Source organism: Drosophila melanogaster, chromosome 2R, assembly GCF_000001215.4.
Source record: "Drosophila melanogaster chromosome 2R".
Lineage (NCBI taxonomy): Eukaryota > Metazoa > Arthropoda > Insecta > Diptera > Drosophilidae > Drosophila > Drosophila melanogaster.
The window spans coordinates 7,781,322-7,793,435 of NT_033778.4; the positions used below are offsets into that span (position 1 = coordinate 7,781,322).

The 12,114-nt window shown below is 43.1% G+C and overlaps 6 protein-coding genes and 2 non-coding genes across 13 annotated transcripts in view, besides 1 other annotated feature; 5 read left to right on the forward strand and 3 right to left on the reverse strand.

Annotated features, from left to right (window-relative positions):
• CG46385 (uncharacterized protein) overlaps positions 1 to 1,316 on the reverse strand; it is a 45,619-nt gene extending 44,303 nt beyond the window's left edge. For both annotated transcript variants that reach the window (NM_001370031.1, NM_136477.4), the window contains exon 1: positions 406 to 1,316. The gene's annotated coding sequence lies outside the window, so the exon portion shown is untranslated. The remainder of the gene's footprint in view (positions 1 to 405) is intronic.
• A 159-nt stretch (positions 1,317 to 1,475) lies between these two features.
• On the reverse strand, positions 1,476 to 3,746 carry cn (cinnabar). The gene is given in 3 exon segments (NM_078927.3): positions 1,476 to 2,069; positions 2,138 to 3,181; positions 3,595 to 3,746. Coding segments are annotated over 3 exon segments (1,344 nt in total). The 5' UTR covers positions 3,709 to 3,746; the 3' UTR covers positions 1,476 to 1,883.
• asRNA:CR45108 (antisense RNA:CR45108) lies at positions 2,013 to 4,264 on the forward strand. Of its 2 annotated transcripts, none has more exons than NR_124457.1 (2): positions 2,013 to 2,076; positions 2,162 to 4,264. The 2 variants fall into 2 exon arrangements; NR_124458.1 differs by having other exon boundaries at positions 2,013 to 2,060.
• Positions 3,985 to 4,135: a mobile genetic element.
• Positions 4,265 to 4,688: 424 nt separating the features above from the next.
• CanB2 (Calcineurin B2) lies at positions 4,689 to 7,732 on the forward strand. Of its 2 annotated transcripts, none has more exons than NM_001259263.2 (4): positions 4,689 to 4,947; positions 5,179 to 5,218; positions 5,913 to 6,211; positions 6,270 to 7,732. In NM_001259263.2, exons 1-4 carry the CDS (start codon positions 4,945 to 4,947, stop codon positions 6,438 to 6,440), a joined length of 513 nt encoding a protein of 170 aa, NP_001246192.1. In that variant the 5' UTR covers positions 4,689 to 4,944; the 3' UTR covers positions 6,441 to 7,732. The 2 variants fall into 2 exon arrangements, with proteins under 2 accessions (NP_001246192.1, NP_524874.2); NM_080135.4 differs by having other exon boundaries at positions 6,270 to 6,814.
• On the forward strand, positions 5,001 to 5,122 carry mir-4980 (mir-4980 stem loop). Its single transcript, NR_048058.1, has one exon. It is a non-coding gene; the product is annotated as a mir-4980 precursor RNA (primary transcript).
• Positions 7,733 to 7,884: 152 nt separating the features above from the next.
• Positions 7,885 to 8,667, forward strand: CG12825 (uncharacterized protein). The gene is made up of 4 exons (NM_136478.4): positions 7,885 to 8,037; positions 8,100 to 8,179; positions 8,256 to 8,391; positions 8,452 to 8,667. Exons 1-4 carry the CDS (start codon positions 7,935 to 7,937, stop codon positions 8,565 to 8,567), a joined length of 435 nt encoding a protein of 144 aa, NP_610322.1. The 5' UTR covers positions 7,885 to 7,934; the 3' UTR covers positions 8,568 to 8,667.
• A 379-nt stretch (positions 8,668 to 9,046) lies between these two features.
• On the forward strand, positions 9,047 to 9,849 carry CG12824 (uncharacterized protein). Of its 2 annotated transcripts, NM_001103744.2 has the most exons (4): positions 9,047 to 9,177; positions 9,236 to 9,315; positions 9,372 to 9,504; positions 9,558 to 9,788. In NM_001103744.2, the coding sequence occupies exons 1-4, from the start codon at positions 9,081 to 9,083 to the stop codon at positions 9,674 to 9,676; spliced, it is 429 nt and encodes a 142-aa protein (NP_001097214.1). In that variant the 5' UTR covers positions 9,047 to 9,080; the 3' UTR covers positions 9,677 to 9,788. The 2 variants fall into 2 exon arrangements, with proteins under 2 accessions (NP_001097214.1, NP_610323.2); NM_136479.3 differs by having other exon boundaries at positions 9,236 to 9,504; positions 9,558 to 9,849.
• A 730-nt stretch (positions 9,850 to 10,579) lies between these two features.
• Gapdh1 (Glyceraldehyde 3 phosphate dehydrogenase 1) lies at positions 10,580 to 12,059 on the reverse strand. 2 transcript variants are annotated; one of them, NM_080369.3, is made up of 1 exon: positions 10,580 to 12,059. In NM_080369.3, the coding sequence occupies exon 1, from the start codon at positions 11,797 to 11,799 to the stop codon at positions 10,801 to 10,803; it is 999 nt and encodes a 332-aa protein (NP_525108.2). In that variant the 5' UTR covers positions 11,800 to 12,059; the 3' UTR covers positions 10,580 to 10,800. The 2 variants fall into 2 exon arrangements, with proteins under 2 accessions (NP_525108.2, NP_001033936.1); NM_001038847.2 differs by having other exon boundaries at positions 10,580 to 11,909.
• Positions 12,060 to 12,114: the final 55 nt, after the last annotated feature.

Below are 12,114 nucleotides of genomic sequence, written 5' to 3' on the forward strand. Positions count from 1 at the left end.
GGAAACCAAACCACTTTGAGAGGATTTCGGGTTGAATAATATCTGAAGGTGTTTTCATCTACATATTGTACATACATACATATCTACACCGACAAAAAATAGCGAAACCGGAAATGCCAGATGCCAAGACTAACCGAGACCCAAAAGTGATGAGCAGGGGGGTGGAAGGGGAAGATGGAGGGAAAGGTGTATGCTGTGGTGTGTGCCTAGATTGTTATCCGCATTTCTGGTTTGCTTTTCATTATAGGCAGAACAGAATACAACACCATGCGGCACGATGCGATCTGCGAATACCCCGGACCCTGAGAATCGGCGCTGCAGTCACGTAGACCCACTAATTGAGCGAGATCAATAACGGTGATTGTGTGTGCACCTATATGCATATATATGTACGAATGTATTTACCTGAACAATTCGGACAGCTCGTGCCTAGTCGCGCATTATCCAAAATTACGCAGAACGGCTTCGGGTTCCGCCGCCGGGTGCTCCTTCTTCGTAGGGTTAAAACCGAACAGAATCCTAGCTAAAGTGGGGCACGGATTGCTGAATTTCCAAAGTATCGCTATCGGCGGTGGTCTATCGGTATCGGTATGCTAACGACGACGGGCAGCAGGGTGTGGGGGGAGTTTACCGTTCCGGCGAACCGCTGGCAGAGCGCCTTAAACTAAAGTCGAAGGGCGGGCCAGGATGGCGATCGGTGAATCCGGTATTCGGTTTTGATTTTGGATTACTACGGCAAGGTAACAAGCCAAAACTTTCGGTTTTCTCTGCGCACAGATTCTGACAGCTTACACCCCAATTGCTCGGTTACCGTTACTTTTCGTCTTACGATACCGTTGCACTGCACACACTGAGGGACACTTACGCACAAACACAAACACACGCGTTCGCTCACTCAACTTCCAACTTTGTGATTTGCGATTTTCGATTTGGAATTTGATTTTTGATTTGGAATTATTTCAATTTCACTTTTTCGCTCGCCTGTTGCCGTATTTGCTTCGTTGCTTTCGGACCACGCGTTTCGATCGTTTCGTTTTGCGGAAGCTTGCCCAAAAGCTTCGAGAATGTGGTTTTTCGATTTAACAGCAAAAAGGGCTGAACAAAGTTGCACTTGCACCTGCCTAAAAAGAGCGATATTCCGGTTGGATTATGGGAATTTTTAGTTTGTGCAAGTTTAACTGAACTCCTGGTGAGTTGCTAAAGTCAATATTCTGTCTAACGGCTGCTCTGCGTTCGATCGGATCTCGGTGGGCACTGTACAGCTCCCTGTGTTTGGTCTACTTGAGTGTCGAACATGTGACGAGCAACTGATGGCGCTGGCCTGCTCCATTGGTCCGCCGGCCAGGCGAAGACGCGCGACGGCGGCAGCGGTACAGTGGGTACAGTAAGGCCTGCCTAAAAGTACTTTCACTTAGAAAGGGCACTCATTGAAATCACTGGCCATTTGTTTTAAATAAAAAGTGGCTAAAACACATACATATGTATATTTTTATTTCACAGCTATTGGGTTCAGAAAAATAAGAGTTATTATTCGATTCCATTAATAGGTTAATTTTCAACGTTCTTAAAGTCTAATCTCTATTAACGTTCGATACATTTTACGCTAGTTGAATACAAAACCATAAACAAGACATTCGGCACCGTTCATTGTATAATTAACATTAGTAAATAATGGTTTGTCACTATCTGGAAGTTTCTAGAGTTTAAATACGTTTTCATACCTTAAGTTTTATGTACACGCCATTTTGTAAGAGGATTATGTACGTGATTAACTGCATATCATATAAATCTTATTCTCGTCGACGTTCCACTGTAGTGAGTGTGGGCAAAGCGGAGGCGCCGACAATTCTAGAGAGTGCCATCGAAAAGTTCGCGAAACGGAATTAGCAACAACAATTAAGTCGGAAATGAGCAGCTCGCTGTCTCTCTCGCTCTCTGACCATACTAAGCTCCCCCTCTTTAAATACTCGAAACCATCCATGTCTTTCTACCTTCGGCGAAGAAAAGCTTTTAGAGCTTTTGAGTAGTAGGTCCAGCCGGAATGTCCAACGTTTGGTCAGGTCTCGCATCTGCAAGGTAGAGAAAAAAGAATGAAATATAATTTGAAACTATATAAATTCTAGTTCCAAAAACCCACCTCCACATAATTGTACATGGCCAGGTCGCAAATGGCGAAGGCGTCCTGCCAGCGGGATTCGGTGAACAGGGCCAACGTCTCGTCCAGTGGCAGCTGCTTGGCCAAAATGTCGGTGAGCAGCGTGACATCCTCCATTCCAGCATTCATACCCTGGCCGTAGTACGGAACCATCGCATGGGCGGCATCGCCCAGGATCAGTGCCTTATCCGCATAATGATACGGCCGGCACTTGATGGACACCAGAAACTGTGGCCTGGTCTTGAAGAAGTCCTTTATGAGCTGTTGCTCTCCAATCAGTGGCAGTGCGTCCCGGAAGTTCAGCTTAAAGAATTCCAGGAGATCGTTTTGATTCTGAATGCCAGCGAAGATCTCAAAGGGCATGGACAGCGTGACCGTGAAAGACTTATCCTGATTCGGCAGGGCAATCATCATGAAGGTGTTACGCGGCCATATGTGCAGATAGTTGGCAGGCATCTGGAAGTCTCCCGATTTCGAGGGTATGCAGAGCTCCAGATACCCCGTTTCTATGTACTCCTGGGAGTAGTTGAAGCCCGGCAAACGGACCAAGTGCTGGCGCACACTACTGAAGGCACCATCGCAGCCGACTATAAGATCAGCATGGGCAGCTACGGCTTCCTTGGCGGGATTGCGGAACTCCATGGATCCCTCTCGCAGATTGGCACTTGTCAGCTTGTGCTCGAAGTGGCAGCGTATATTGGGCAGCTTATCGCAGGCATTCAAAAGGACTTCGTTCAGCTGTCGACGTCCCACGGAGTACAGGCATTGATTGTTAATGGGATCGTATAGGACCACACTGGAGTTTCCTCGCACATCGTGGAGCATTCTGCCTCGCATGGGTATGGCGGTGGCCAGCACCTCTTGCTCCAGACCCACGGCGGCCAGCGCCTTACGGCCACGCTGCGAAAGAGCCAGGTTAATACTCCTGCCCTGAACCACTAGGGCCTCGCGGATATCCTCCCGGTACTCGTACAAATCCACGTGGTTGCCCATGCGGGCAAAGTTCAAGGCTGCCAGAGAACCCACCTAGTGTTATGGAGAATAAGATGCGTAGAAAGCGTGATAAGAGCCTTATATCTGGAAGCAGGGATTTAAAAACACTAAAGATAACGCATCTAACTACATATGTGAAGACACATCAAAATGCAGCATAATTTAAAGATTACTTAGGAATGATTCGAAAAGAATTCGAATTCTATAATTCTACTACTATGATGTGTATTTTAGCAAATTAGCAAAGCTTAGTTTTAGATATTATGAAGCTTAACTAGAATTATTGCCTGTTTATAACCGTACTACGGTCTACTCTAAATATAGACTATATATTATTTTGTTAATGATTAACACTAAATTTCATTCGCTATATTTATAGACCCACAATCTATTTATGCTTTCGCAGAGTAATAATTGTATACTTCAAATAACTTTGTTACACTCACAAGTCCTGCTCCAATAACCGCCACCCGGCGCCGTCGTCCATGTCTCTCGTCCCTCGCAGCTTCTGTTGGCTCCTGGCGGCCGTTTACCTCCTGGCTAACGATTCCTGGGCTCATGACCGTTCTGCTGGCTCGTTGGCAGCGAAATGAAGATGGAATCGAGATGGAAGCCAGGCAACTGGCTGGGGAAATGTTTAACCAAGAGATTATGTCAGATGGGCAGTAAATGGTATCTATGGTTGTTTGATGTTGCTGCGGGAAGCCAACGAAATGCAGCGGCGTAGCCACAAACATTTGTCTTGGGGTAACTTTCCTAAGTTGGGCTGCAGAAAATGAAGATTTTACACCTGATACTTGATTCGTTGAGAAGCATGTGTAACCATTTGAAGCGATTGTCCGTATAAACATCCCGATCAACAAATAAAAAACTATATAAGCTAGAGGGTATGTACATAGATTCTACGCTATGTAAGATTGGCACGCCCACTCTATAATTCACAAACCTTTCAAAACTGTTACGCGCACACTTTCGAAAAGTGTTTTGATATTATTTTGTATCAGTAGTATTTCAAACGAATGTTTCAAATATTGACCTGCGTTTCCTCGTGTTTACTTGTTAAATAAGCTAAGTTAACTAAGCTTAAGTAATGGGAAAATATATCATTACAAATTCAAAATTCAGAATATGTTTTTATTTTTCTTTATTACATACTCGTACAAATGCATCTATCTTCGATGGACAAGAAGAAAACATAAGATTAAGCCAACAATGAATTCACGATAAGAAAACATTAGATTAAGCCAGCCCAGATTACATGATATAATTAAACATTTTAAACAGATAAGAACTGTAAATTGTGAGCACTTACACTTAAGATTGCTAATGAAGGAAAATTACCAAGTATATGAATGGAAATTTTGGATCATACTAAAGAAGTGTCATGCAGTTCAATTACTAAAAGTATAAATAAATAAATACATGTTCTGTTTTAAAAAACCGCGCTAATTTAAATTAATGTGACAAACGCTGACAACCCTGTCAACGCGTTGCCAACGCTAAGCTTTCTGGTATTCTTCCTTGGCCACCAAGGTATTTTTTGTCGCTCGAACCGCGGTCACACCAAAAGCTGCTGTGGAAAAACTCATGCACAATAGAAAATAGAAAACCGAATATTTCCACAACAAAACCGTAATTCAGCGGCCCAAAAACCACAGTAGCATGTGCAGGATAGCCCGCGGCGTAGGACTTTAAAGGAAACTAGAGGAAAACCAAGAGCGGAACGGCGAAAAGAGCGAACTTTATTTGTACTCTATAGATAGCATCCAAGGAGAACCACAAAAGGCAAAACCAAAATGGTAATAAAATGCCACCAAAATAAGCGAAGAACCAGTGCAAAAACGAAAGAGGGGAAGAGGCTGAGAGCGGGAAAGTGAGAAGTAGAGAGCGCAGATAGGGAGTGGGAGCTTATACCGTTATAAAGCCAACTTCCGTTCTGCGTTTCGTTCCAACCCCCCACCTCTCTTTCCCTCTTTTGGCATTGCAAAATATTAAAACTTCCCATTTAACATATATTTTTTCGCCTGCAGGGAAATGAAACATCACTGCCCATGGAAATGTGTTCCAATTGTAAGTACGAAATAATTCACTCAATGTCATTTGAACGGAATGGCAGCTGTTTATGAATATGCAAACATGGGCATTTAGAAGCGTACATTTAGATACGGTATGCATGTACGATTGTACGCCCGTATGTACGTATGCACATATGTAGGCATGTAAATACGCGAATGGCCAACAAAAGTGGAATGCAAACGAAACGTGGCGTAGAAATACATTTTGAATTCCCAACTCTTTATTCCGCACCATCGTCCTATTTCAAAATTGCCATTCTAGAATGTGTATTTGTCACACCTTGTCGCACATCTGATGATCGACAGACAACCGGATGCTAAATATAAATCGCCAACAATCTTAACCAGAATCTCGAAATCTGGTTTTACATCTGCATACTAAAGGGCTGTTTAAATGCTCAATACTATATAGTTACTTAGCAGAATAGTAATAATTAAATAACTTTAGTTTCAATTATGTGATTTATATTCGCGAAAAGGAATAATTTACATTTGTATGTTAGATAAATTTACTTAATATTTCAAGTGAAAATAATAGTATTTAAAAGCTTTATTAATCCTAATAACGCTATAGAAATTTGATGTTGAATTTTTAAGTATAGAGTTCAAAGAGCTCCACTGTAATCATAATCCTCACACCGTTCTAGAATCTAAATCTCTATTTCTATATATTTCCCGCCTTTCTGCAGTCGACGCCGACGAGATCCGGCGGCTGGGCAAACGTTTCCGGAAACTGGACCTGGACAATTCGGGCGCGCTGAGCGTGGACGAGTTCATGTCGCTGCCGGAGCTGCAACAGAATCCGCTGGTGCAGCGCGTGATCGACATTTTCGACGCGGACGGCAACGGCGAGGTGGACTTCAAGGAGTTCATCCAGGGCGTGTCGCAGTTCAGCGTCAAGGGCGACAAGCTGTCCAAGTTGCGCTTCGCCTTTCGCATCTATGACATGGACAACGATGGTTACATTTCCAATGGCGAACTGTTTCAGGCAAGACCCGCGAACATTACGTTAAGCTCATTCCACTGAAGTGTTTCCCCTCTAAAAGGTTTTAAAGATGATGGTAGGCAATAATCTGAAGGACACGCAACTGCAGCAGATTGTGGACAAGACGATCGGATTCGCGGATAAGGATGAGGATGGCAAGATCTCGTTCGATGAGTTCTGCTCTGTGGTCGGCAACACGGACATTCACAAGAAGATGGTAGTCGATGTCTAAAATAGGTTTAACGCAGATCCTTTTCTACGCGATGTTATTTATTTATTTTATACACGTCGGCATCCTTCGATTGTCACTATCACCACTATTCATATGGTTATTATTTTTGATCGGCGATTCTCTATAGTTAAATATTGTTATGAGCCTTTGGCGAGCCAGTTCAGTTAGTCAGTCAGTCAGTCAGCCAGCCAGCCAGTCAGTCAGTACAGCGATCGAAGGCTTAGGGAGAAATCGCGAATGCAATGTTGTTATCCTAAGTTGAAAAGTGGAATAATGCGCCTCCTACTTACTTCTTAAATATATTCATCTATATACTTATATATAAATGCATATATAGTCATAATTTATTATACAAATATACATTTAAAGAATTCAAAAACCCCAGAAGCAAAACTAAACTTAACTAAGGCGGAATCCAAGTTCGTGCAAGCAAAGGCAAATAAAGCAACCCAAGTTGAACGAATGCTCTATCGAATGCACTTTCGCTCTATCATATTGATGTTATATTTCTAATTCTCCTGTGATTTTGCCAAAAACAAAACAAAAAAAAAAAAAAAAAAACAACAAAACCAATCGAAATGCAACAAATCGAAATATGAAGTGCTTATGATGAGAAAGGACAGATGCGCGGGGCAGCTAAGCAACCTGCCCGAAGGAGGTCTCCTCTATTGACTTAGTCTTATTTACACGTTGTGTACTTTTTATATATTTATACATACCTACTTGTACTAATCGAATGTTATAACCTACGTAACGTATTTTTATATATCTTGACTAACTTGATAACACCAGAGGAAGGCGACGTTTGCCAAGTTTCTTAAGTCTATCTTAACCAATTTCTAACGCCACTTAACTCAAATTAATCAACGATTCTCACGCAGAACGTAGAACGCCTCGAACGTTTTCTAAAATACGCTACATTTTGCAGTTTATAACGCGAGTTAACTGAAAATCGAATAGTTATTATACATCAAAACATACATATGAAGCAATGCCGTGCGGTGATATTGCAGTAACATTTTTTTATACCTAATTATACTAGTTAAAGATGCAAGAAAACCAAATAGTAAAACGCATGTTACAAATTTTACAATTAACAAATTTTTGCACACTCGCCACTCTCAATTCGTTAGCTAATCAATTAAATTCCATTGCATTATTCAAAGTAATCGACTCGAGGTCGTATCTCATTGTAAAATGGTGTAGCCACAAGTTGGGAACCCATCGATAGATAGGCCCGCATGGATTGCCCAGTTAGCTGGCCAGTCGAAGCAATAATAAGCGAATCCTTCAATAAAATTATAATTATACACTAACCAACAAAGGTTTTCTTCAATTGTTGTTGCGCTGGTGGAGGAGCTACAGTACAATATGAGATTAGATAAGGTCTGCGGCAAAAGCTAGCCTGCTCACCCATCACCACCATGAATACTCCCGTCCAGTTTAGTTGTGAAATAATCGGCGGTCTGCAAGTTACTCTGCGATTTTGGAAACATGTGGAAGCTGGACACCAAAGGAGGAATCATCTGCTCGGGCTGCCTGTCCATAGCCTTTGCCATAACCTATCTGGTTTTGATGGACGATTACTTCTGGAAATGTAGGCGCATATACATACCAATCTTGGATATCTTTGCGATGCATAGAGCTATTTCGTTTCAGATGGACTCTACGAGATGGGAATACACATTTCGGCGCTGCAGATCTTGGGAAGCGTGGTCCTCATCGTTGGAGCCATAAAGGTTAGTTAGGCACACTGTGCACAGTCCACAACACTCTTATCTCTTATCTCTTTGCTCTGCTCTTTGCTGCATACAGCAAAAGCACAAGTTCTTCGTGCCGTGGATGATAACCACAGGATTCTTTTTATACCTGATGGTGAACCTGTTCATTTCACTGATAGTCCAGGGCACAGCTTGGATCTTCGGACCATTGATGGTCGTTCCGTTCACAGGTGAGGAGTTAACGCAGCCAGAGATTGGACAGCCAATTAACCAAAATCCTTCACTTTCAGCCTATCTGGGCTGCGCCCTGTACTCGGTGCAGAAGGCCTTCGACAGGATGCGCAAGGAGGAGCCACCGGCATATGCCAGCTTGTCCGACAAGAAGGAGTTCATCAATCACATATAGATACATATATAAGCAATTTCAATACAAACAAAAAAAAGATTAAAGGTAGATCAGATAGCTGGAAAATAAAAGCTCATTTTAAGTGCTATTCAAACGAAACAAACCCACAAGAAATCGGTGTAAATTTAAACTTTTCTAAAGTTTATTACAATTTGCAATGGGAACTATAAACTTTAAGGCAATCACTTTTGTGAACTATTATTTTCAGTGTGCTCTGAAAATATATTTGTTATCTTTTTTCTGCGAAATTTCGTTTCCAGCTCACATCTCTGTTATCTCTGACAAAGGTAATTCTGTTTTTTTTTTACTTTTATCATTTGGCTTTTAGCAAAGCTTGTTTTCTATGATGCACAATTTTATTATCCCTTTTGCGGTGCCTATATATCCCACAAAGGCTTTTATGTATATGCGTTGTATATAAAGCAATGGCTGATTAGATAAGTATTAAAAAAAGCTTTTTAGTAATGGAACAATGGATCATTTGCGAACAAAACGCCCATCGAGGAGTTGGAAATGTGGAAACCGGACTCCAAGGCGGGCATTATTTGCTCCGGGGCTGCATCGATCTGCCTTGCGATCGCCTACCTCATCATATTCGCCAACTTGAGGGGTACTGAACGGGGGTCAAAGTTCAAGAGCCAGCACATCTAATACCAGTTTCCCCGCAGAATTATCCTACGCATTTGGAGTTCACATAGCGTCCATGCAGATTATCAGCAGCGCAGTACTCATCGGCGGAGCCATCAAGGTCGGCCATACTCCCAATGCAACTTCCAATTTTTCACCCACATTCTCTCATCGCAGGAGAGGCACAAGCTCTTCGTGCCCTGGATGATCACAACCGCCATGTTCCTCTACTTAATGGGTTACTCATCCATTGTGCTGCTGGCCATGGGCGATTGGTTAATCGTCATGTTTTGCGCAGCGCCAATGATAGGTACAATATAGAGATTAACTTCGTCCTTCAATAAATCCAAAAACTACTTTCAGGCTGCCTCGGAATGGCATTCTATGCGGTGCAGAAGGCCTTCCGCAGGATGCGCAAGGATGGGCTTCCACCGAAGTATGCCGACATGCAAGTCAAAAGTATTTTGGTGAATCCCATATGATGCATTTTGCCATTTACAATTGTTGGTTTATCAAAAGCATGATGCTTCTGAGATATGGTTATATATTTTGTCTTTACTAAATGCAATAATTATATATAATATGGTGAAGAGCATTTTTAGTGGTGTTATTGTATTTATATATTACATTCTATAATATACAAATTAATACTGAGAGTTTGATTTGTTGAAATTACTTTTCCATTTGATTTACCATCAATATTTTTATGATTGTTAAATGGAAATTCTATTAAGCCTTATAATTTGAACAGAAATAGCTCAAATAATAAAAGCTACATATTTTTTAAAAATATCTTAAGCTTAGCATTTGGAAATTTAGAATGACGGCATTTTCAAATATCCCGCTCTTTGCAGCCCTGGTTGATGCTAATCGATTCAATTCTGTAATGCCGATAAGCTATGTACCAAGCAGCAAGCATATGTGTATGACCTTTCGTGACCTTGGTTATGCTCATAAGAAAGCCGCTTTGTATAAGAACGCAGGTCGATATATGAAAACAAACCCTTTATCCACCAAAAAGTATAAAGTATATATAAGCTATATAGTTTATATGGTCTGAGTTCAATTGGTCGTTATGTGTATTTATGTTGTTTTGCCGAAGAATCCAAATCCGAGACAAACAAACAGCATCCGCACAGGTTTCAAAGTGCAGCGATAAGAGAATATATTTGTTCGTTATCTTCGAATTTCGAGACTGCCAGAGTTGGCAACAACAAACGTACATACATACATATGGTATGTACATAAATAGAAACATCGTTCCTTTGGGATTGGGATGACTCTCCCAGGCGAAGCACAGATACTTATTTGTGTATTCACTGCATATCTCAGCAAGTCCGCCCGATATAACCTTCACACGCCCTTGGGCTTACACAAGCAACGTTCTTCATTCGATGCACAAGTTTTATTTTTCAAATAGCTGGCATTTAAATACAGTAACAGGGCGATACTTTATTCAACAACAATAAATATGTAGCTTTGCGTAATTATGGCTATTTTGTGCATTTGAAAAAAAAGCATCCTCAATTGCGCCCCTTGCGGATTATGCAACAGTGATTCCCGACCAGCTGCTGGGCGCCGGGTTTGTACGATAGTTTTGGCTAGTTTAGTCCTTGCTCTGCATATACTTGATCAGGTCGATGACGCGGTTGGAGTAACCGAACTCGTTGTCGTACCACGAGATTAGCTTGACGAACTTATCGTTCAGCGAAATGCCAGCCTTGGCGTCGAACACAGACGAATGGGTGTCGCTGAAGAAGTCGGTGGAGACCACCTCCTCATCGGTGTAGCCCAGGATTCCCTTCAGGGGTCCCTTGGAGGCCTCCTCGACCTTAGCCTTGATTTCGTCATAGGTGGCTCCCTTGCCCAAGCGGACGGTAAGATCCACAACGGAGACATTGGGCGTGGGCACGCGGAAAGCCATGCCGGTCAGCTTGCCGTTCAGGGCGGGGATGACCTTGCCCACAGCCTTGGCGGCTCCGGTGGCGGCCGGGATGATGTTCTGGGCGGCGCCACGTCCATCGCGCCACAGTTTGCCAGAGGGACCGTCGACGGTCTTCTGGGTGGCAGTGGTGGCGTGCACGGTGGTCATCAGACCCTCGACGATCTCGAAGTTGTCATTGATGACCTTGGCCAGGGGAGCCAGGCAGTTGGTGGTGCACGAGGCGTTGGAGACCACCTTCATGTCGGGGCTGTAGGCGTCCAGGTTAACGCCGCACACGAACATGGGCGCATCGGCGGATGGGGCCGAGATGATGACCTTCTTGGCGCCGCCCTTCAAGTGGGTGGACGCCTTGTCAATGGTGGTGAACACTCCGGTGGACTCCACCACATACTCGGCTCCAGCACTGGCCCAGTTGATGTTGGCCGGGTCGCGCTCGCTGAACACGGTGATCTTCTGGCCGTTCACCACCAGGAATCCGCCCTCAGCCGCAACGGTGCCCTTGAAACGACCGTGAGTCGAGTCGAATTTAAACAGGTAAACCATGTAGTTGACATCGATGAAGGGATCGTTGACGGCCACCACGGAGGCGCCCTTATCGATGGCGGCGCGGAGCACCAAGCGGCCGATGCGGCCAAATCCGTTAATTCCGATCTTCGACATGGCTGAGTTCCTGCTGTCTTTTCACTTTTACTCTCGTTCAGTTTCAGTTCGCTATTACGACTGCCGCTTTTTCCTTTTCCCGGAGCTTTTTTCGCAAATTAGGAGAATGGCGCTGCGATGGCGGGGGAGGGTTGATGAGTATTTCGCTAGCTTTCTGCGTAGGTCACACTTAAATAAAGCTAATGTGAAATAAATCGATTAGAATTCCATTTAAAACTTTAATTTTTACAAAGGGTTTGATTATATAAGCGCCTTAAAAAGAGCCTCTAACAACTAATGATATATATGGGTTGTAGGACCCTTTACGTAATTAAG